The sequence below is a fragment of the Dasypus novemcinctus genome, chromosome 12 (assembly GCF_030445035.2).
Source record: "Dasypus novemcinctus isolate mDasNov1 chromosome 12, mDasNov1.1.hap2, whole genome shotgun sequence".
NCBI lineage: Eukaryota > Metazoa > Chordata > Mammalia > Cingulata > Dasypodidae > Dasypus > Dasypus novemcinctus.
In genome coordinates this window covers 99844402-99867678 of record NC_080684.1, presented here as the reverse complement: position 1 = coordinate 99867678, position 23277 = coordinate 99844402, and the positions used below count along the sequence as shown (strand labels likewise).

The window sequence follows — 23277 nt, the reverse complement described above, 5'->3', positions numbered from 1 at the left end:
TGAAGATACGAAAATGTCCCCTGGGCCTCCAAACATGAATGATGTCATAATGACAGTTTTGAATGCCCATCCTACAGCCTAAGTGACTTTTTCATTAGCAGCAAATAGCAGAAAAGAAATACAGTTCGATTTTTGTAGATGTTTAGCTCATTGCCAAGTTCTTTGCTACTCAAAGTGTGGTCTGTGGACCAGCACCATCACCTGGGAGCTCGTTAGAAATGTGAGACTGATTCAGAATCTGCATTCTAACGCGCTTCCCAGGTGTTTCAGAGGCACATCAAAATTTGAGAATGCTGCCTTAGATCACCCTAAGTGATCTAAAAGTGGCAGCAGCAGGTACCAGATATCTGAAATGCAGTGGGCTTCAGCAAGCCTTAGGGAAACCCAAATGGTGCAACGGGAACCGGCATTTCTCTGACGTCACAGAGCATTTCAGCTGAACTCAGTGTGTTGTTAGCTGGCTGTGTGACTGGTGAGAGGCACTGAGTGGACATGTCGCTGGTGCCAACATGCTGTCAGGTGGAAAGCTGGTGGTAGTGGTGGGGGTGGGGGTGGGTGGAGCAACCCCCCTGCGCGGTGCCCGCTCTCCGGGCAGCATGGAGGCCAAGTGTGGACAGTTTGGTTCTCGTCCTCCTAACTGGGTCCCTACGAGCTCTTGTTCTCCACGGGAATGGGTGGCTGGCTTGGGGGCTTCCTCCTGGACGGCAGCTACACTGAGAGGCAGGGCAAGCTGGTTTGGTACCTCAATAAATGGCTGTTCATAGAACACTCAGTTCCAGGGGTTCTGAGGGCCCTGCTCTTACCTCAGGCTCAGCCGCTCCAGGCCAGGGGTCCCTGCCACCCCCTGATCTCACTGCCTGGCCCCTGCCCCCCTGAGAGTGGGATGTGACAGAGACACAAGAGACAGCCCAGCTAAACAAGGGCACTCGTTTTATTACTGCTTTCTTGAGAAGTGTTTATACAGGAACCATTTACCTCCTTCCTAACCGGGGCTGCTGCTCCCACAGGATCAGACAATGAATGGATGAAGTTTGTGGGCTGTGTAAAGCATATGGTTTGTAATATTGTAAAATAAAACTCTTTTACTTTGGGCTCTTATTTACTGTAACATTTTCACATTACCTAGCACCAAAATAGCTTACGTGGTCTCCTTTGCCTCGTGCTTCTCCTCTTGCCTGTGTCCCTGCCGCTCCTGCTCTCTGCTGCCTCTCCCCATGCTCACTGCTCCGCTCTGATGACCTTTTGTCTGCCCACTGACTCAGTCCAGTGTCTTCCTCACTTGTCCCACTTAACCTCTGCTCCCTTGCCTTCCTTTGTGCCTTTCACACTGCTCCCTGATCTTTTGAAATGTCTGGGCTACCTTTTCCTTCCCGTGCTTTCATTTCCAGGGCCTGTGAGGCGCTCCTCACTCACTGCTCCCCCCTGCCTCTTCCTTCCCAATACCCACCACGGAGTCCATTCTTTTCTCCTTTTTCTCGAAAGGGAACGTGGGGTTCAGAGAATCAGAGTTGGAGTCATAAGGGATGCAGCTTATGTTACGCTGACAGGTACTTCTTAGTCAGAACTCTCTTCTTCTCCTCTCCCCTTCAGTGATGGCTGCCCCATCCCTCCTTAGAGCAGGAAGGTGGGGGAAGAGAAACGAAGGAACAGCCCCCCATCCTCCCAGGCCCCCTCGCCAGCACTTCTACGGCTCAGGGCCTGCATGCACACACACACCCTTCTAAGTGCCCTCAGGACAGACGTGTTTGTCCAAGGCCTCATGAGACACTGAGCTTCCTTCTCCAGAGCCTCACACCCAGGGCAAGGGAAACACAATTCCAGTTTGGGGTGACACATACAGACAGGCAGTGGGGTTCAGCTCTTGGGGAGGGATGGCTGCAGTGTGCCAAAAGCCAGATGGAACAAAGCCGTATCCTGACCCGGTCGCAGTCAATCAATCAATCACTAGTACACGCTCTTGTCAAGTGGGCTTCTCTCTGCGTCCCTGGGCAAGGTATCTTCAAAACACAGAAAATCAAGAGGGCAAATGCCAGAGCCTGAAGAGACACCCTTGTAACCAGAGGCCAGGGCTTCTTCGAGCACTTCGAAGAACCCAGGATGCTGCTTTCTTCCTCGTCAGGGAGACGGAGGTTACCTCCAAGTAAGCCCCTGGAGGACTTGTGAAAAATTCCAGCGCTTGGACCCCACCATGTCTCAGCTTCTCTGTGTTGGAGAAACTCTCCTACGTCTGCCACAAGGAAGAAGTGAGGATTTCCCAAAAACATTCATTTGAGGGAGACGAAAGTCTCGGCTAAGCATTGCCTAGGAGGCCAGAAAAGAGTCTTGTCCGGGCAGAGGCTGCAGCGGGCCTCAGGTCACCTGCTTCTCCCGGCTTGCCTTCACACCCCTTCCCGCCCCCAAGCTCTGACTTGCTCGCTGTCGGTGGCAGTGGATCGGCTGCGCTGTGATTCTTAATCCAGCAGGGCCCGCCCCTTAGAGAGAAGGAGGGAAGCTCCACTGCAAACCCTCAAGGTGAACAGGGCTTGCAGCTAAGCGAGGACATGCCCCAACCAAGCCCAACTCCACCTTGCTCTGACTCAACACCAGGGTGTGGATCTCTGCTTAGCGCCTCTCAGTGGAAACTCCCCAGACAAGGGGAAAGCAGTGAGAGCCCAAGGACAGAAGAATTTCAGTGTCATTGCCCTGCCCCCACCCTTCCCAAATACAGCCCCCCAGCTGCCTTCTGCACACCCATGGAGGGTGGCAGACCAAGAAGTATGAATGTAATTCTCCACCTGAGCTCTTTTCATCTCAACCAATCAACCGAATTGCCAATAAATTACTATGATAAAGTGTTGTGTGTATATATACAGGCAAATAGAAAGAGAGAGGGGCCGGGTCTTTTCCTTGCCCCCTCTTCTGCTGGCAGCTTCAGATACAAAGCATCTGACTTCTTGGGAAGGGTTCATCGGCTCATGGGTGCCACATAGTTGGCAGGGAAGAGGCCCAGTTTGCTGTGCCGATAGCCAGTCCACCAGTACGGGTTGGAGCTATCCAGGACTTCAATCACTTCTCCACTGTGGAATCCCAGCTCGTCGTCTTCGAGCGCCTCGAAGTCGTACAGTGCTCGGGCCCATCGCACGCGCTGCAGGAGGAAAATACAGAGGTTCCCCTGAGTCCGGGGCTGACCACAGGGGTACCCGGTGAGGTCCTCCACAAGCACCCTCCCTGGAGGCTGACAAACGGCACTCCAGAGACACTGCAAACCCGTCTCCAACTTAGAGCAGACCCGGGATGCTGAGCCCTGAGCGAAGTCCTCAGAACTCACCAGACTCATTCTTGAGACTCAGGGACTTTTACTGACAGATGTCATTCTCTAAGGCCCCAAGAGAATCCTGCCTCAATGGGTGATCTGTTTATTTTTGTCAAATGACAAGCAGAGTAGACTAGAGTAGCAAGGTGCCCCAGAGAACAGCCATAACAGCCAAGGTGGATTGCAGTGATAACCACAGCATCTGCCACTGCCAGGACTAGACCCATGAGATAAGAGTACAGGGCCAGACCCAGCTGAGAACAGCCCAGAGCCATGCCCCGCTGTCACGCATGGGATGCCCGTTACCTCTATCGTGCTTTCCTGGAGGGTCAGCCATTCCTCTCATACCCCCTCTGGCCTCCTTCATGGAGCTTAATCCCCAAGGCCTCTTCCCAGGGAGCCCAGAGAGGGCAAGCCCACATACCCCCGCTGCTTGGAGCTGAACGGGGTCTGTGTGTCTCCGATGCATGAGGGCCGCATTCATTTCGCTGCTCATGCCCATGCCACAGAGGCCGTCGTTTATGTCGAGGCTGCCTCCACGACGCTCCTAGAAACAGTGCAACAGAGGACCCGTCACCGCCTTGCCACCTCTCACCTTCCTTGCTTGGAAGCCATGGGCCCAGCCAGGATTCCCAGAATTCTTGCGGATGGTGACAATAAACCCTGGGTGATGGAGAGAGAGTGGGGGAGGACAAAGGAGCCTTAGATTTGGAAGGCAGAGATGATGGCAGGTTTCATTTCTTCAATCACGAAATATTTCTCAGGCACCTACCATGTGTCTAATCCTGGATTAGGCACTAGCGATGTAGAGAGAGAGAGAGAGACAGCTTCTGCAGTCATGGAGCCTCAGTTTGGGGTGGGGGGCGGGTCATATGAGTTTATGTGGTAAGAGTTCTAGCGAGTAGACAGAGGAGTTCCTAAGTCTAAGCAATCAGGGAAGGCTCATAGAGGAGGCATCTTGTGCTCCAGTTTAACAGAGTAGAACCAGCCAGGGAAGCGCATTTCCGGCAGAGGGAATGGCATATACAAAGCCAGGAAGGCATGAGAGAAAACGCAACGGAGCGTTCAGGCACCAAAGGTGATGCAGCGTTGCTGGAATGTGTGTTTGTGTGGGGCACGGGGGAGGCGGGGAGCAGCAGGGGACAAGGCTGGGGAATCAGAGATGGGCAGCTCACAAAGGACTTTGTGGGCCTTGCTAAGAAATTTACAAATGATGTTATCTGGCTGTGTTGTGCAGCTCCATAAGCCGCCTAAAATCCCATCTGCAACAAGGCGGGGGACAAATAAGTCAGGCTCCATTGTGGGCGGTAATCCTTCTTTCCTGTGGCTCACCACAGCCAGATGGGCTAAGGGGCTGAAGAGATTTGGAATTGGGCTAATAGGAAAATGAAGCAGTTGTTCCTGTGTCCTTCGTTCAGAGAGAGAGAGAATGTGCCAGAGTATCTTTAGGCAGGGAGCCATTTAATTCACAGAGACCTTTGTCCCCAAGAGCAGTTTCCGTATTACTGCCATTTGCAGGGGGTCTGGGATCTTCTTTATGAACTCTGTAAGTGACCACACCTGATGGCACTGGCCGGGCATGGGATGCTCCTTTGCTGGCAGACAGACCCGGGGCCACAGCAGACCCCAGGCAATTTTTTGCTGTGGTTGTTGTCAGTGTTGGGAGTTTTCAAACACCTGGAGCTACCTGATGAAAATGGGGATGTTGTAGATAGCGCTGCTGCGGAGGCTGGGGCGCCGAGGCATAGTGCAGGGTCGGCGGCTGCTGGTTCTGCGGGTGAAGGGGAGGTGGGTGATCAGACAGCTTCCGGTTCATCGAAGGCCGGATCTCTTCTCCCACAGCCCCACTGAGTTGTGGGCCTCCCTGGGGTCTCCGGTCCAGGCTGTTGCCCCTGCGACCCTGGGAGAGAGAATAAAGATGATGCTGGGACACGCCAGCCCCTGACTCTCCTACCCCACCCTTCTGGGCAGCTGTTCACAGACTTGGCTCAGCAAATGGGTGGGGTGGGCCGGCAGCTTGACCGCTTAGGCCCTCACCTTTTCAAAAGTGGCCCCTGCATTCTCAGATCCTCCCAGTCTTAGGAGTGGGGTCCCTGGTCCCCAGACTAACACTTTCCAGATGGTATCCAGTTGCGTCCTTCCCTAATAGGCTTGTTTTCCCTGTGCAGCCAAGCTTAACCATTCCATTTTACTGATACAGGGCCACTCCTCCTCATTGCACGTCGCCACACTGCTGGACAGTCTACCCTCAGGTAAACCCTGCTATTGACTGTGCATGGTTTTGAACTGTCATTTATAGCCTGGGGAGAGAGACCCAAACAGCAACATTCCCGCAGCACCCTGGAAACCAGGCCTGCCTCTGGGCAAGGCGGGAAGCAGCAAGGCCTTTCTGCTTCATGCTGAAGAGCCTCGTGGGTCTTTTACCTGGGGCCTGGGGCTTCTTCGCATGTGCCAGGCACTCTTCGAATTATTGCTTTACAAATGTTAGCTCATTTAATCCAGTTTATTACAGTTTCATTTTGCCTTTCTCACATCTGAATGCACATCCTAGTAAGTTAATACCTCTGTCCGTTTCCTGGTTAAAAGACATTTGCGCAGTCTTGGTTAACCTTTGTTTTCCTTTTGGACTTTTGTGTGCATTTGATGGGAACACCCTTTTCTCCTTTGACTCTAACTTGGCTGAAAATCAATCCATTACCTGAAAGGGAGGGCTTGCTTTACTTCCCCAAAGCACATATTGCTTCAGAAGTCTCAACGTCTTTCAAATAACCTGCCCCTGTGATTTCAACTATTCCAGTCAGGGCTTCTTCCACTAATACCCCTCTCTTACAACATATTTCCTTGGGAAAATATTTTACAAAGCGTGTGTATGTGAACTTACTTATGGGAGGCTATGAATCAGACACTGTGGCAAGTGCTATAATTGTACCATCTCATTTAATTCTCACAATAGCCCATTGGAGGGTATATTATTATCTCCATTATGGATGAGAAAATCGATATTCAGAAAGTGGTTAGATAGAGATGAAATCAGGACTTAAAGTCTGAGGTAAAAAGTACACATTTTCTACTAAGCAATACTTTATATTCCAAACAGGTCCACAAAGTAAGAATTCCAGGCCCAATTTTCGGCCCTCCCTGCTATTTCAGTCCTGAACTCTAGGCTGCCCTCTGATATCCCTATCTGCAGGCAACTCCTGAGCCCATGCTGCAAGCTTAAATAACAAAACAGTATAAGAGCTACCTTAATGAGTGCTTAGAGTGTGATTAGAACGCTGTAGGGGAGGAGGATACATATCTTTTCTAACCATTACAACCACCATATGAGGTAGATGCCACTATATCTCCATTTTATGGACGAGGAAACTGAGAAGAGAACTTCCCAAAGTCACATAGCTAGGAAGTGTGAAGAAGCTAGGACTGGATTTAAACTGAGTTCTCTCCAACTTCAGAGTTTTTCTGCCTTTCGTTATAACTCAGAGGACCTGCCCATCAAAGGCATTTTCTTGGGCTGCCTGAATTGACAGGGCAGCATTGGAAAGCATACCTGCTCCTCTCGGGTTCGATCCCTTAGGAAGATCTGCTTCTGTTTGGAGATGGAATTTGTCTTGTAATAGTCCACCAGCTTATTTAGCGATGGAAACTTCTCTGTCCACAGAAAGTAATTGCCCTTGTTGTCGCGCATGACCTTGAAGTGCTGAACATCATCCTCATGCCTGGAGATCAAGGCAAATCCAAATTATGTTTTTATACGTCACACAGTGATAAGGATCCCGCCTCTGGGCTGCCTGCTTCCGGGGCTGCCTGAGTTCTGTTTGGGCAGGGAACGCAGATAACTCTGGCTCTGTCCCGGGGCAGGTGGGCTGCACCAGGCACGTTTTAACAGGAGGTTTGCGGGAAGGACTGCTCCCGACACAGCTTAACGCCGCGGGGGCGAGGGGTTTACATCAGCAGCGGGCCATTCTATGAGCAGGAATCTGTCTAGGACACTAGAGCCAACCCTTTACAGGGAAAAAAAAAAGTTCCAGTGCCTGAAGGACTATGACGTCAAGGATCTTTCTCTAAAGTTTTATTTGAAACATGGCAACACCGGCACAGGTGCATCCTGTAGTATGTTAATGAGTCTATCAAGACTCAGATGGGAGGGGTTTTCCAAGCTCCTGTTACCTGTCTGCTATCAGAAATACTTTGAAGTATCTCTTTTAAGCCCGTAATCTAGCACTGGCCAGCAAGAAACTACCTTCTCCTCCAAGAAATTAGTCACACTTTTTCTCTACTTAATGGGCTCGGTTTATGTTTTTCGTAAATAAAGTTACAAAGGCGTTTTGAGCTTTTTGGCTTTTCGGGGGGAAATGCCATATAGAATTGTGATGTTTTATAATTGGAAAGGCCGTCGGAGACTGTTGAACCACCTTCTCTATTTTACGGATGGGACCCCCAGGCTCAGAGACGTGGAGGGCCTTCGTCAAGGTCTCGTGAGATGAGAGCCTCGGGTTTCCGATTCCGTCTGGTGAGCACGGTCTGCTACACCATTTAAACCTGCTGACTTCTCTTACATCAGCACCTTTTGATGCCAGCATGGACTCATATGTGATGAGGAACTTTGTATCAGGGTTAGAGAAATTGGGTTTTATCCATCTGGAAAGGGGGGACTGGACCTTTCCTATTAATTCCAGTCTTACTCTATCGCCAAGACATTTTTTTTCAGGAGTTCTTCACAAGGGGTCCGTGGGCATGAATTGAAATTCAAAAAACCATTCTCGTGGGGATGTGTTGGTGCGCATGTGATACATTTATTAAATAAAATGCAGTATAGTGTGGATTTAGTAAGGGGTCTGTGGTTTTCACCTGACTGGCAAAGGGGTCTTGGAACAAAAAAGGCAAAGAACCCCTGTTTTAGTTTTTCCAATGGATGTACATTTAGTTCATATCGAAAAAGGAACTGGTACTAATGATATCAACTACCTGACCCTGTTAGGAAAGCCAAGAATATAAAGGGTCTTGGAGAGTAAAGATACCCCTGAAAGTCAGTGGAGGTTTCTCAGGGATGGATGTAGTTGTTCTTACATAATTCATCCCCTGTTTTTTTTTTTTTTTTTAGGAGGTACTGGGATTGAACCGGGGACCTTGTACATGAGGAGCAGGTGCTCAACCACTGAGCTACACCTGCCCCCCACATGTAGTGTTCTGTGTTCAGAAGGGGACCAGATTCTCGCCTGCAGGCCCATACCTAAGGGCCAGGCTCTGCTCACGGCCGGGTGAAGCCTACAGCTGTACAAGAAGCAGCACACTGTGTTCACTGCATCGTCTCCCCCTTGATCCTGGCTTTCTTCACTCCAAGGCCACATGGCTCGGCTCATAGTCATTTCTCCTCACATCTGGGTGCGGAGGAGGAAAATATCCTTGTGATATTGTAAGTATTCATCTACTGCCTTGTAGGCAGAGAACTCAGGGCAAAACACTAAACCTTTTACTCTTGTAAACTGCAAGGATGGATGTCAGGGTTTTGCAGTTGGTGGTGAGGGGCTATGGAGAGAGAGGTTCCCTGACCATTTTCTGAAGTCCCGAGAGGAGTAGAAAAGGGTGGAACTCAGGGCTCCAGACTCTCAAGTCTGTTGTTTCAGGTACTTAACAAATGCTAAGTGATAGAATTGCAATTAGCTCTTAATTATCTGTGCACACGATAGAAAGCAGATGTATGAATAAATGAAAAGGATTTGGCTTTGGAATACATTATCCTAAATGTCTGAAGAAAATGTAATAATGATTACAGTAAAAATTGCTATAACAAGAAGCTGCATTGCCTCAATATCAGGGAAGACTTTGACAGAAGTCAAGGCTAACTATTTTGTAGAATTCACATTTATCAAGAAAACAGAAGCCAGAATTCTTAGCTGAAAAAGCAAGCATCATCTTCATGCAAACCAGAGGCTTAAAGAGATGCCCTTCAACCTAACAATTTACTTGGCCTGTCTATAATCTGTGCATTTAAGAAATAAGTTTTGATTTGTAAGATTTAGTAACAGAGCAGGATTTCATTAGTTAAGACCTGACCAGTTTAGAATTTATGATCCACCAATATCAACCTGAGATAAAAGCCTACCATTGCCCAAGCTGTGAAAACAGTAGCTTTGGTTAAGGAAAATCAAGAGTTTAAGCAAAATTGCAAGAGCAATACTAAAAAGACTAAACTCTTTACAATCACTTTAGAGGGACACTTGCATACCAATGGTTGACCCATTATTTGTAAGTCATTCCTAAACTGTTCTTTAAAATACTCATTCTTTCTAAATAGTAAAGTGGCCGCCGTTTATTACCTGAGTACCTGAGACTCGTGTACTTAAACCAAAAAAGCTGCATGCCTTTCAAAATACCTAATAAATTAGACTAGGGTTTCCTATCAATTACCTTGACAGTACAGTTTTACTGTACAGGTTGTCATGCCTTCTCCCGTACTGTTGTCAGCATTATTTCCTGTACTTTCAAACACGGTCGCCAAGTCCGATACGTGACTTGCAATCTCCAACCCACTGACCACAGGCAGAGTGTGTTCAGACTTGGGGCTCCTGAGTTTGGGGCTGACTCATGCTTATGCCTGGACTGAGTCATTTCCTCCCTGGGGCAGCACATTAGCGGGGTTTTGCTGTCTCAGCCCCGCCCCCCAGCCCTCTTTGACTCTGCTGTCCTTTTCTCAGCTTTGCTGCATCACACTGGGTTGAGGTCCCTCTTGAGCCCTTATTTTCGTACAGCTACCTACAACTACAATGCACCTGACAGCAATGACTTGGGATTTCTATTTTTCTCTGATCCTTCTTCCCGTGTACATCGGGAGTAAGAGAAAAGACTAGGATTTAAATCCCAGGAGGCCTTTGGACAGTGGGGAGTACTTTCTTCCTCCCTCGCCTCCTTTTCCCCACAAATGCTCATTGAGTATCTACCATATGCAGGACACTGTTAGAGGTACAATGATGAAGCGGGTAAAAATCCTGTCCTTGCAGAAGCACCCAAGCTAGAGGAGGAGGCAGACGAGTGAACAAATAGTTGTTCACACACACCAGAGTCCTGAGGAGTTAGGAAACAGTGTCATGGGAGGGAAACGCACAGCACCCCAGTGGCGAAGACGCCTGGTCCCCTTGGCCACCTGTGCTTCCCACCACTCGGTGCCTCACGGCTTCAGGAGTCTGGGCAGTCACCGGCTGAGAAGGGTCAGTGTGCTGTGGGGACGGAGTACCTGACGGAGATGGAGAAGTCCCCGGGGGAGCTCTGGCTGGCTCTGATGATGAAGCAGCCGACCTCTTTGCCCATGAGTAAGTTCTCCGCTTGGTGCCGCGAGAGGCCTTCGTGGAACCATCTATGGGGTGGGATAAAACAAGAGAGTGACAAGAAGGGGACGTGGAGGTGAGACGACCCAGAGGGAGAGAGCCCGGAGACTCAGTTCAGAGGAGAAAAGAGGCGAAAGAGGGGCTGGGTGCTTCTAAAGCACGCACATCGTCCAGGCAGTTTTCAGGAAAGGCAAGCGAGCGGTCTCCGTGATTTGCCCTTTTTGTTCCTTCCCCCCAAGAGAAGGCTCTCTCCAGCTTGGAAAACTCGGATCATGAAAATGTGCCACAGCACAAAATGGGGCAGTGAGGGCATGACTCATGCCGGGAAGCGGCCGCCTGCCGGCAGCTGTGCAGAAGGCTGCGTGGAGGAAAGACCTGCAGGGACGGCCCAGGCACCTGGAGGGAGTCCTGGAGACTCCCTCCTGGGGAATGAAGAAGAGTGACAGGCCAGAGTCCTGCCCTGCCTGAGGGGCTTTGCTTGCTGTACCCAGCAGAGGCTGCCAGGCACCCCAGGGGTCCCGTCCCCTCCCCCTCCCCCACATGGAAATGAGCTTGGAGTATCTACACAGCCAGCTACTCAGCCCTCCCCAAAAATCCAAGCTGGAAAATAGTCTTTACTGTGCAAAAGGAGAAACTGAGGGGAAACAGCTCTTTGACGAGAGCGGGCGGGCATGGGGCGGCCTCTGGAGTGCTGCTGCACACTCGTGGCGTGCGTGAAAAGGTGAAGTGCTTACACCCGGCAAGGCCAAGAGCTGCCACTGGCTCGGGTCAGGAGGCCAGAAACCTCTCTCAACCTAGAAAAGCAAAACGAGCGTGTGCCATCGCTCAGCGGCCGAAGGTGGGATGTGTCACATTGCTTCAAGGTGGCTGCTGGAATTGCTGCCCCTTTCACGTGGAGGCCCAACAGGACAGAGCCTTGGATCCCTCTGGAGGCAATACCCGGTACCTTCTACAGTTTAGGGACCTGAACTTGACACTGGGTGACAAGAGGGAGGGATTTATTCCAGACCTGGGGCTGCGGGGGAGGTTGGTTGTGCTCTGAGGGGCTGGAAGCAGAGGGTTTGGGGGTGGCGGGGAAGCAGCCACCCCATCTTGGCCTTGTGTAGGAGGCGTGAGGGCGATAGGAAAGGGACAGGACACATTCTCCGGCAGCCACAACTCAAAGGACATGTTTTGAAAAGTGCAGCAGGCAGCTAGGGGGATTGTTCAGAAAATACACACTTGTCCTCCAACTGGAATTTGATAAGTGATTTCTTTTAAGATTGCAAAAATGCCCACAGTTTACATATTAGATGTGAGTGGCCAAGGTTTCAATATTATCTATTGTTCCAAATCGATTCATTTAACGGCTATTTATGGAACATCTACTGTTGCTGGGCCCTCTTCTGGGCAGTGGGGACACAGCAGAGCCAAACAGATGAGAATCCCTGCCCTCATGGAACTTACAGTCCAGCAGGGGTGAGGGAAGGGCAGATGATAAACAACAAAATAATTAATACATAGCATGTCAGATGACAATAAGTGCTATGGAGAGAATGAAAACAAAGAGGGCCAGGAATGGGGAGCACACAGGGACCGGGAAGGCCTCACTGAGAAGGAAGATCCGGGAGATGAGCAGCCGGGGAGGTGGGAGAGGAATGAGGAGAGAGGCTGTCCAGAAGCCAAGTGAAGAAAGAGTTTCAGGGGGAGGAAGTGATGCCCCCAGGCAAATCATGCCGAGGAGATGGCCGAGGACTGATCACTGGGACCTGAAGCTCACTACACCTTGGCAATGAGGAGTTTGGTGGAGATGTGGGGGCTCAGGGAAGACTGGGAGGAGGCGAGTTGGAGACAGCAACAAAAACAATTCTTCTGAAGAAATGGAGTGGTAGCCAGAAGGGGATGTGGGATTGCGAGTTTTGTTTTTTTGTTTTTTTAAATAAGATGAGGGAAAGTGCAGCAAGTTTGCTTGCTATTGGGAATGATCCAACTGAGAGGGAAAGAAAGTCGACGTGGGAGTGAGGGGAGAATTTCTGCTCCACGAAGCACAGCCAGCTTATTCCAAACAGCAGCGGGACAGGCAGGATGCCCGAGGGGGGTGGATGTGGTGGGGGGCTAGGGAGGTTCTCTTCAGGCAGCTTCCATTGTCCAGGGAATGGGGAAGCAAGGGGAATGGGCCTGAGGTTTTGTCCCCAGTCTCCTTCCCACCCAGTATTGGCAGCCGGCGCTGCCCCTCCTTCTCCCCTTCTCCGTCTTCCGCCTAGCCGTCATCTAGACAGCACACACTTTCCCCTTCCCCTCCCTTGCTCCTAACCTCTTAGCCAGCTTACTGTCCAGTAACCGCCTACTGTCCAGTAACCGTCTACGCAAGCAACAGCACCCGCCGGCACCAATCAAGTCCCTTTACGTATCCCTAGAACCTATAAAACCATGTCCCCTTCAACAATAAAGCAGACTTGCGCCTAGACCTTGTCTCCGTGGTGTTTTTGCTTGCACCGCGCGTCCCCCGTGCCTGAGCGGAGAGAGCGAGGGCCCAACGGCTTCGTGCCGAACCCCCTCCTCTCCTTCTACCGCGAGGCAGCCTCCGTCGGAGAGCCCGCCCGGCCAACCGCCGACCCTCCCGGAGGCCCGCCGCTGCCCGCAAGGTTTGAGGAACAAGGAGAAGGCAAGACAAAGCAGAGCCACAGGATTGCCAGGGGGCCTTAAGATCATCCCACAGCACAAAAAAGGGAATGGCTGCGCCTAATGGAGTCACCAGTACCACTATGGTTTTCCAACAAACCTTTGCTCTTTGAGCCAGACATTGGCTTGAAGATAAGATCAGATTTCTGTCAAACCTTGTGGTCAATTCCTGAGGCAAACAAGACCCAATCTTATTTTTTCACTTCCTCTTTATGAAGGGAGTTTCCCCTTCTCTCACTGACTTCTCCCACTGTGTGAGCACAGTTAGGCCAGAGGCAGAGGACTCGCACATGCTCAACCATCTGGGACTCCTGTTAGGATGGAAAGTGGAGCTGAGAGGTAACAGAGATGCCTTCAAGTAGCAGCACCCCCTAGCAGCAGAGAGTGGGGTGGCCAGCAGTGCCCCCATTGGAAATCTTGGAAACTTCATGCTGTGATTGCCATCATTACAGATGATTCCAGTTTATAAACTTATTTTATAAAAACTTTAAAATAGGAAATTCACACACAGGGTATGAAATTCAGAAGAGAACGGGAACACAGCGAAATGTAAATCTCCCTCCCACTCCGGGCCCTCAGCTGCGTGGTTCCCTCACCAGAGGCAACCGTTTTCCACAGTCTCTTGGGCATGCATAGATAATTTTAGCAACTATCAAAAAAGCAAGGGGAGTGTGTGTGGGTAGGCCCATCTCAGCAGGCTGGAAATACTTACTCAGGAAACTGGATATCTATAAAATTCTTGGGCACGTATCCTTCTTGGCTCCCAAGCTCCGCCTTGAACCACTCCTCTTGGTTACTTAAGATCTATGTGGAAGAAAAAGGACTAAGACACTGCAGGGAGGACAGCACAAAGCAAAAGAAAAGAGCTGTAGGGCAGAGAATGCCCTTTTGGACTAAGAGGAACATGAGCCAAAGGAACTATAAACAGGATTTACCCCAGACCCAGTGGGGGAGCAGCAGGTTTTCCTTCGGGGCTGCACTTCTCTTGACCCCAAGCTATTTCTGTCCACTTGTGCCATCCACTCATGTCACTCCATCGTGGCTTGGCTCCCAGACTCCCAGACTTCCCTGAGCCTCTCTTTCTTGCTAGTTTGGAAATTCATTAGGCCCCTCCCTCAGCACCTTAAGGCTCTTGATCCGGGCAGACGGGGGAAAGCAAGGATGCTTTCTCCATGGTCTTGTATTACCTGCCAGGTAACCAGGAAACCTTTCCAAAAGTTAATTTATTTTGATTTTTAAAACAAGCAGCGTAAGGCTTAAATATCCTAGTGGGGACCAGCTTTGAAAACAATAGTGTTCACACTCTCCCTGTTTCACACGCAGTCTGTCCATAACTCAAGGTACTTCAGGATGCCTTTTCCAAACTTGGTTTTAGAATCAGATCACAAGCAAAACAAGGGATTCCATCTTGTTATTTATGGCCCCACCTTGACCGTGACCCAAGGTTATCATCTACCTTGATTACTTATCTTACGCACCAGACTTGGCCCTCTTGACTTCTGGTTATTTCAAAAAATGAGATTCACCATTGAAAGACATGTTTGCCACCCCCCTCATGAATGTTTCTAAAGGACATGCTATAGACTTGAACAATGATTCGAGAGGAAGATGGCAGAGCAAAGAGATGGAAAGAACCTCAATGATGCCATTAAGCCACTGAGCTAACCGCCTTGGGAGTCATCCTAGTTCTGCCTTCTGTGTGAGAAAGAAGAAATCGTCCTCATTATTTAAGCCATTTTCAGTTTCTCCTTGTTGCAGCTGAAAATGTCTAAACTGATAGAGGTTCTATGAAAAAGGGGAGTTGGCTAGGAAAGCTCACCTGGAGGAGAGACCATTTGGGTTGAGTTGCCCAGGCCATGGCAGGAGGTACCCAGGTGACGTTAGGTAGCAAAAGAGCTATCTAGGCTATGGCACGTTGGGGGAACTAACCGCTTCAGTCTGGCTGCTGTTTAAACTGTGAATCCAGGAGTGGAGAAAGGGGAAGCAAGAGGTCCAGTGCCTTGTGGCCCATGTTGAAAAGTTGGATTTTATCTTGAAATTTAAGCAGGAAATAACAAAGTAAGGATTAGATTTCAGAAAGGGCTCTGTATCAGAGCATGAAGAGGGACTGTTGGAGCAAAGATGGGGGGAGAAATGGTCAGAAGACGAGTACAGTCATCCAGGCAAGAGGTGTTGGGAGACTGGGCTAAGATGCAAGGACATATTTCAGAGGAACTTAGGAGGCAATACAGGTGTGATTTGGTGACTGTTTGCAGGAGTCAAGGAGGATTCTGGAATGACTTGGGATTTCTGGCTTGGGGGACTGAGTAGGTGGTGATACCTTTTATTAAAATAGAAAACACAGGAGGAGAAGCAGGTCTGCAGGAAAACTTATGGACTCCAGATTACATGTGTGTGAATTTGAATTGCCCATGGGACCCTCTAAGAAAAGTCCAGTGAGCAACTAGGTTTGTGTGTCTGGACTCGGGAGAGCGGTCCAGGCTGAGGTTTGGGATTTTGGAGTCATCTGAATGTATGTGGAGTTGAAGTCTTGGGTCCCTTGGTTTCTCTCTTCCAGAGAAAGAGATGGGAAGAGAACTGAAGAGAAGCAGTGATGACCTATTTCTACTATCACTCCTGAGGTGGAAGAAAAAGGACAGAGCTATGACTGTGGAATGAAAAGATCTGGTTTCTAGTTGGTTCTGTCACTGGTTGTGTGACCATGGACAAGTCAATTAGCTACCTGGCAAATGGGGATAAAAATAACCACCTACGGGGAAACCGACTTTGGCCCAGTGGTTAGGGCGTCGGTCTACCACATGGGAGGTCCGCGGTTCAAACCCCGGGCCTCCTTGACCCGTGTGGAGCTGGCCCATGCGCAGTGCTGATGCGCGCAAGGAGTGCCATGCCACACAGGGCTGTCCCCCGCGTAGGGGAGCCCCACGCGCAAGGAGTGCACCCATAGGGAGAGCCGCCCAGCGCGAAGGAGGGAGCAGCCTGCCGAGGAATGGCGCCGCCCACACTTCCCGTGCCGCTGACGACAACAGAAGTGGACAAAGAAACAAGACGCAGCAAAAAGACACAGAAAACAGACAACCGGGGGAGGGGAGGGAAATTAAATAAATAAATAATAAATAAATAAATCTTAAAAAAAAAAAAAACACCTAGCACCTCACAGAGCAGATGTGAGGATCAAATGAGCCTGGGTTCATGAAAGTCCTTCAGAAAGTGTATATGCCCTTTTATTACATAATTCTGTAAGATGTGATTTTCTTACGAGAGAAGACTCCAGTTCTGAAGAACACAGAAAGGTTTATAAGTTCTTTCAAGTATTATATGTGTTTATTTTGAATTTAGTCATTTGTTCAAAAGAAATAAAAGTGTGTCCCATATTTGAGTTCTAGAGTTATTGAGAACAGACAACTTTATGGTTTCTAACATCAAATATGACTACTGGTATCACTAAGGTTGTGAGGATATGTGTACGCTGGGGGGAAGGAGGGGACAGAAAATCTAGGTCAAAAGAAGAACTAGGAAATTCAGCACTGGGGCCTTGTGTTCATATAAAGAATGCAAGAACATTTTGCTCCATGCCCTCTCTATCGAATGCCTGGCCTTGGAAGTCCTTTCTTCCATCACAGGGGCATGGCGTGCTTGGCCAGGACTATGATGTCAGACACGCAGGGGAGTGGGAATGAGGTAGAAGAGGCCATTTGGAAATTGGCTCATCACAATAAGAACTGCCCTTTGTACTTAGTTCTCTGACCTGAAACCAGCTGTAATTTTAGTAATCATGGCTCACACTCATTTACCTCCTCTAGAAATGGAAAGATTATCCTAAAATGCCAGCCATTTCCCTTCACCACCTGGTGCTTGGTCAGTCTGAGATTGTGTTTCCAGAGAGGTGAATTTATAAGCTTTTTTATGACATACAGAAGGCATGATTTTTTTTAGAAAGATCTAATTTTCTGCAAAGAAAGGCGTTTGGGGGGAGGTGGTTTCCTCCTGCCGTTGTTGGTCCAGGGCCCCATACTTCCTGTTCTTCTCATCTCTCCATCTATTCAGTTCTCCCTATCTCTTGTACCCATCAAGTGAGCTCAAGTGACAAGTTCAGCCTAAACAAACGAAGTTTTACACGTTAGTTTGTTGTATCTTAATTCTTATAATGTTGCCTAAGAGAGTAATTTTCTGGGTTACATGCCCTGAGAATAAGTTAGACGCAGGAAGAAAAGGGCAAAATATATGGCTGGAAGAATTTTTAAATTGATGGAATTACAGCTCTTAGAGGCAAAGCAGAAATCTGAAGTATTGAAGGAGTTAATTATGTAGGATTAACTCTTAGTGCTTTTAGGTTGCTGTTTTAGTACAGAGAAATGGGTCAGGCTAGATGCATTATAGAAGCAGATAGAAATGGATTTGGTCAAGAGACTTTTTTTCAAACTGACCTGCAAAGTCAAGTAGGTAATATAAGTCTTGGACTTGTGTGTAACTGCAGGCATGGAGTTAGTGACATAAACACGAAAAATCCGATTCCTGACTTCTCATAAAAGAAGTGGGATCTAAACCATCTGGCAGGAGATCCCTCCCCTATCCGCCATCTTGTTTCCATTCCTTGCAGATCAGCGTCTAGTAAGATGGCACTGTGTTAGGTGCTAGGAACACAGAGAAGCATAAGCTGGCACCCTTGGCCTTAGGAACACACAGTCTGGAGAGGGTGGTTGGTTGGTGAGCTATTCAGACATTTTGTTTGCACATTCTAATGAAAAACTCTGTTTAGTCTTTGGCATTGGAGGTAAAAGAAGAGATAAGAGCATCCCAGAAGTGAATTGCTGGGGTAGTCAAGAGCTGGCATTGGAAACAGTTGTGAGGATCCTGTGGCATGCTACCCGTCTTTGGTAGGGAGGGACAGACATAGCATGTCTACAGGGAGCCACAGGCAGGGACTGTGGCACCACACAATGCAGACATTTCATGAGGCTCAACCAATAAGCCCCTTTCCATTTTTTTCTTTACCATTGTAGCTGCAATGGAGAAAATTCGAACAGAAGAAGGAGTTTGGCTTTCTGATAAAATGTTAAATGAGCCTGCAGAAAGCAACTTAATTCAAGAAATATATACTGAGCACCTATTTTGGGCCTTGAGTTGTATTAGACACTGGGAAGATACAACAATGACCCAGGGAGTTTCTCAGGGAGTTTCTGGGCCAGGGTAGAAGCCATCCATTCATTCATCCAGCAGCTCTTAGGGAGGGCTGACTTTATGCTAAGTTACTATTCTCCATACGAGGTAGAGCCAGTCCCTGCCCTTACAGGCTAGTGGAGGAGTCAACATGCAAACAGGAATTAGGATCCCACGGGTAAGGGCAGCAAGGAGAGAGGGATGTACAGAGTGCCTGGGGGCACTGAGGCACAGCATGCCTGTAAATAACCAGCACACGAGGCAAGATCCTGAGTGCCTCGTATGAAGTGTGTGTGAAATGCTGCAGAAGAGCTGCGGAGGGAATGATTAATTTTGCTGGGGCGGTAGGGAGGGGAAGGGTCAGTGAGAGTTTCATGGCAGAGGTGTTAAAATATGCATGCGCAGGAGATGGGCGTTTAGAGTACAGGCAAGAGCTAAGGAAGGACAACGTGTATGTTTCAGTGTGACCCAGAGGCATTAGGTAAACTAAAGTGTGTGTGTGTGCGTGTGTAGGTGCATGCACCAGTGCAAGATGAAATTGGGACTGGATGTTTTACCTTTTTTTTTTTTTTCCCAGTTTCAACTGCTTTGTTTCATTTTGAAAACAGTTTATTGAAGTATATCATCCATACATGAACATACATAAACAAAAGTGTAGAGTAAAGGATGTGAACTTACAAAACAAACATGCAGAACAGCATACAGGGCTCCCATGCATTACTCCATCACAAATACCTTAAATTGTTGTGAAACATTTGTAACAAATTACAAAAGAGCATTGTTAAAGATAGTCCGTATCTTACATTTGGTGTATTTCCCCCCAACCCACCCCAGTATTTTTTTGTTCATAATCCATATCATTTATCTGAAGTGTACAATCATTGGCATTTGGTATAACCACTGAGTTGCACATTCATCACTTCAATCAATATTATATATTTCCATTACTCCAAAAAAAAGAGAAAAGAAAAAAAACCCATTATCATACCCATATGTTAGCACTACTAATTACAAATCCTATGATGTACTTTCACCATTTCTATTCCTACCACTGTCTTCTCGCCTCTGTGGTTTCTTAAGAGAAATCCACACTAGGTCTTATTGGACGTCCCTTGTATGTGATCACTTGCTTTTCCATTGCTGCTTTCAGAATTTTCTCTTTATCTTTGGCATTTTGCATTCTACAAATTATGTGTCTTGGGGTAGGTCTATTTGAATTTATTCTAAGTGGAGTATGCTATGCTTCCTAGACACAGATATTCTTGTCTTTCATGAGAGTTGGGCAATTTTCAGCCATTATTTCCTCAAATACACTTTCTGACCCTTTTTCTGTCTTTTTCTGAACTTCCATAACACATATGTTGGTATGCTTTGTGTTGTCATTCAACTCCCTGAACCCCTGCTCAATTTTTTCCATTCTTTTCTCTCTCTGTTCTTCTCTCTTTTTACTTTCAGTTGTTCTTTCCTCTACATTGCTGATTCTTTCTTCCATGATTTCATATCTGTTTTTGTTTTCCTCTATTGTATTTTAAATCTTACTTGTTGTGTCTTTCATTCCCTTAAGTTATATTATTTTTCTATCTAAGATTTCAAAATTTTCTCTGTGCTCACCCAGTGTCTTCTTAATTAATTTTGCCATGTTGTCCTTCAACTCCATGATTTGATTTAGGAGATTTGTATGAACCTCATTGATCAGCTGTATCAAGTCCTGTGTCTCATCTGGAGCTTTGATTTATTCCTTAACCTGAGTCATATCTTCCTTTTTCTTTGTATGACTTGTAATTTTTTGCTGATGTCTAGGCATCTGATTCTGATACTGGGTTTACTCTGGTGTTCAGTTTATCTCTCTTGCCTAGGGATTTCCTGTTAAGTAGTTATGTGCTACCACTGTTCTTTGACTCTTGGTTCAAATTGTTCTAGATATTTAAGAGTGCCCCTGTTTAACTGCTCAAACCAGAGCTAAGGACCCAGTAGTAGGGTGCCAGCCAGTTTCCAAGGGTCTTGAAGAGGGTGGCAGTAAAGGTACCCGCTTGCTTTATTTATTTATTTATTCTTTTTCCCTTTTCATGCACTTTTCTGGTCTGGACAGCAGATGGCACTCTTTCGCAGACCTCTCAGTTCAGGCCCCAGGTGCTAGGGGGGTAGGTATTCAGAGTAACTTCTAGGGCAGGTGGGTGGGACAGAAGCAATGTCCTCAGTGCTGGCCAAGCCTCACAAAGAGATTTTCTCAGAAACCGTTCTCTTCTCTAGACTGGACGCACCCTTGCTCCCTTTGCCTCTTCAGCAACAAAACCTGAGCAGTAAGGAGGGTGCTTGAAAAAGTAAATTATTTTTAGCTGTTTGCTGGCTCTCAGTGCAAACATACACCTGGCCTGGAAGCGTGTGACCCCTCCAATGCAACAGATCAAGTTCTCTGGCCAAAATCTGAATTTGCTGTAGGCTGTGTCCCTCCCTCTCCCCTGTCTAGAGAAAGACCCCCATAGCCCCTCTGTCTGCAGCAGCTGCCATCCTCAGACTGCTATTTGCTCCATAGGTGGGGGCATAGGCACCTGCTGCTGCTTTTCAGCTCTACTTATGGGATTTTTGAGCCAGCTGAGACTTCTTTCTTTTACCCCTCTCTCTTCTGGGTGGTGTCTTGCCTTCCCCTGGAGTCCTGAGCCCCAGAGTAGCCCTCCTGACAGTCTCTGCCTATCTTCTAGCTACTTTTTTCTGGGACAGAAGTGATCCCTCTGCCTCTTTAATCCTCCGTCTTCTTCCAGATGGCTTTGATTTTGATAAATTGGTAATGGGGAACCATTGAATGCTTTTGAGCAAGGAAATGATATGATCAGATCTGTCTTTAGAAAGATCCCTCTGGTACTAGTATGTAGAATGTTTGAAGGAGGAAGAGCCAGGCAGCAATGGTGGCAATAATCCACAGAGTTAGAGGCAGCAGGAATAAGTAATCCCGATAATATAGTGACTGTTTATTGAGCTTTCACTTTGGGCCAAGATGGTTACCTCTAATCCATTCCACAATCCTGCAAGACTGATACTGCCTCCATTTCTAGATGAAAACACTGCAGCTCAGAGAGGGCAAGTGACTTGCCCAAGGCCACACAGCTAAACTTGGATTGGCAGTGAGATCTAGTCTACTGTGCATTCGACAGCACCACACACCTTTCTAGTGAAAAAGGGGATTACTTTAAAGATAGAGTGAAAGAACAATATTCAGAGCAAAGTTAGGAGAAAGGCTTAGAAATCAGAGCTCCATCCAGATCCTGGCTCAGTCACAGTCTAGCTGTGTGACCGTGGACGAGTGATCTAACCCCTTAGCCTCAGTTTTCACATGAGTAAAATGGAGGAAAAGGTAGCACCTGCACTGAAATAATGCCTGCAACCATTTAGTCAGGTCCTGGATCACCAGGAGTTTAGGGATAGATGACACCTGAGGCTTCTAGTTCAGCGACTGACCTAGGGTATTACTTAGAACGTAAGTAGGGGAGCAGTTTGGGCAGGAGTGGGGTGAGATGTGGGGGCTTTGATTTTGATTCTGTACATCCCAAGTTGGGAGTGGATGGCCATATGGTAACATCTGGCAGACAGGTAGAAAGTGGGTCTGGAGTTCAAGAGTGAGGTCAGGGCTAGAGTAAGGCTGTGGACTTGAGGGTCTTTGGCACAGAGATGAAAGAGGAAGCCAGAGAAGTGGATGAGATGGCCCAAAGTGAGAAGAACAAGCGGAAAGCCAAGGGCAGAACCTTCAGGGAAGCTTCTATTTCAGGGTAGAGAGAGGAAGAGGAGCACCCAAAAACGAGTTCTAGAAGAGTGCTCAGGAAGGGAGGAGGGGAAGCAAGACCGTGCGGGGCCACCAAAGCAGGGGAGAGAAGAGTTTCAAGGAGAGGGCTGTTAACAGGGTCAAATTCTACAGGCACCTTTTAGTAGAGTCATTCTCCTTCATGTTAAGGAGCCCAGTGGTGGGCTTTAAGAGAGTGCTGGGGGTAAAAGGCAGACTTCAGGGGGTTGTGGAGTGAATGGGAAGTGAGGGCGTGGAGACCCCCACTGTAGACAATTCTCTCCAGTATTGGCAGCAAAGGTGAGGAAAGAACTGGAGTGGGAAGCAGAGTTGAGGAAAGTTTTTGTTATTTTTCCTTTGCTTTTCTGGGGAATAGGAAAAACTCAAGATATTGGGTTCTGTTTGCAATGGGAGATGAAGGGTGGGGATGGGCCCCAGACCTCTTTTGAGTGGAGGAAGCTCTAGAGGGGTGGGTAATAAATCATGGTCTCAGAGCTCCGTGGACAGTGGAGGGGCAGCCTAGCACATGGCGGGTCCTCCTGTGATCTCAAAGATTCCAAAGAAGTGGGAGCCACCTTCCCCTGGGTGACCTTGTGGAGCTTCAACACTGAAGGAATACTCTTCACAGCCTCAGTACTAGATCTTGCAAGCTGAGAGAGTTAGAAAAAACCAGGGGTGTTTAGCTTCCAAAACAAGTCACGCTACATGATTTTTGTTTCACAGATACTTTGAGTCACCCCATCGCGCGCTGATAATTACGAGCATAATTCTCAGGCAGTCTAAAAAGGCCTATCTGAATACTATGATCCCCATTGTACAGAAGAGAAAACTGAGACTCCAGTTACTTGCCCAAGATCATTCGACAAAACCAGAACTCAACCCAGGGATCGGGATACGTGAGGGCGCTCTGAGGCCGGGCAAAGGACATTGGCATTACTGGCTCACAAGTGGTCTCTTAAAGGGCTTGTGCACTTTTGCAGAAAACAAAGGCTAAGATGCAGAGTCTGAGTAGGAGAACTCCAAGTCCTCTTCAGGTCAGCAAGTGGCCACTACAAGTCAAGGGCTGGCTGAAG

At 48.1% G+C, this 23277-nt stretch overlaps 1 protein-coding gene across 1 annotated transcript in view; it reads right to left on the bottom strand.

The window, feature by feature from the left end:
• Nucleotides 1-913: 913 nt before the first annotated feature.
• The window catches only part of GRAP2 (GRB2 related adaptor protein 2), a 63269-nt gene continuing 40905 nt past the window's right edge, over nucleotides 914-23277 (bottom strand). The window contains exons 3-8 of the mRNA XM_004447831.4: nucleotides 13988-14079; nucleotides 10524-10643; nucleotides 6840-7008; nucleotides 4980-5192; nucleotides 3717-3839; nucleotides 914-3124 (exon numbers count right to left, since the gene is read on the bottom strand). Coding sequence (XP_004447888.1) covers nucleotides 2945-3124; nucleotides 3717-3839; nucleotides 4980-5192; nucleotides 6840-7008; nucleotides 10524-10643; nucleotides 13988-14079 — 897 coding nt within the window. The 3' untranslated portion in view covers nucleotides 914-2944. The remainder of the gene's footprint in view (nucleotides 3125-3716; nucleotides 3840-4979; nucleotides 5193-6839; nucleotides 7009-10523; nucleotides 10644-13987; nucleotides 14080-23277) is intronic.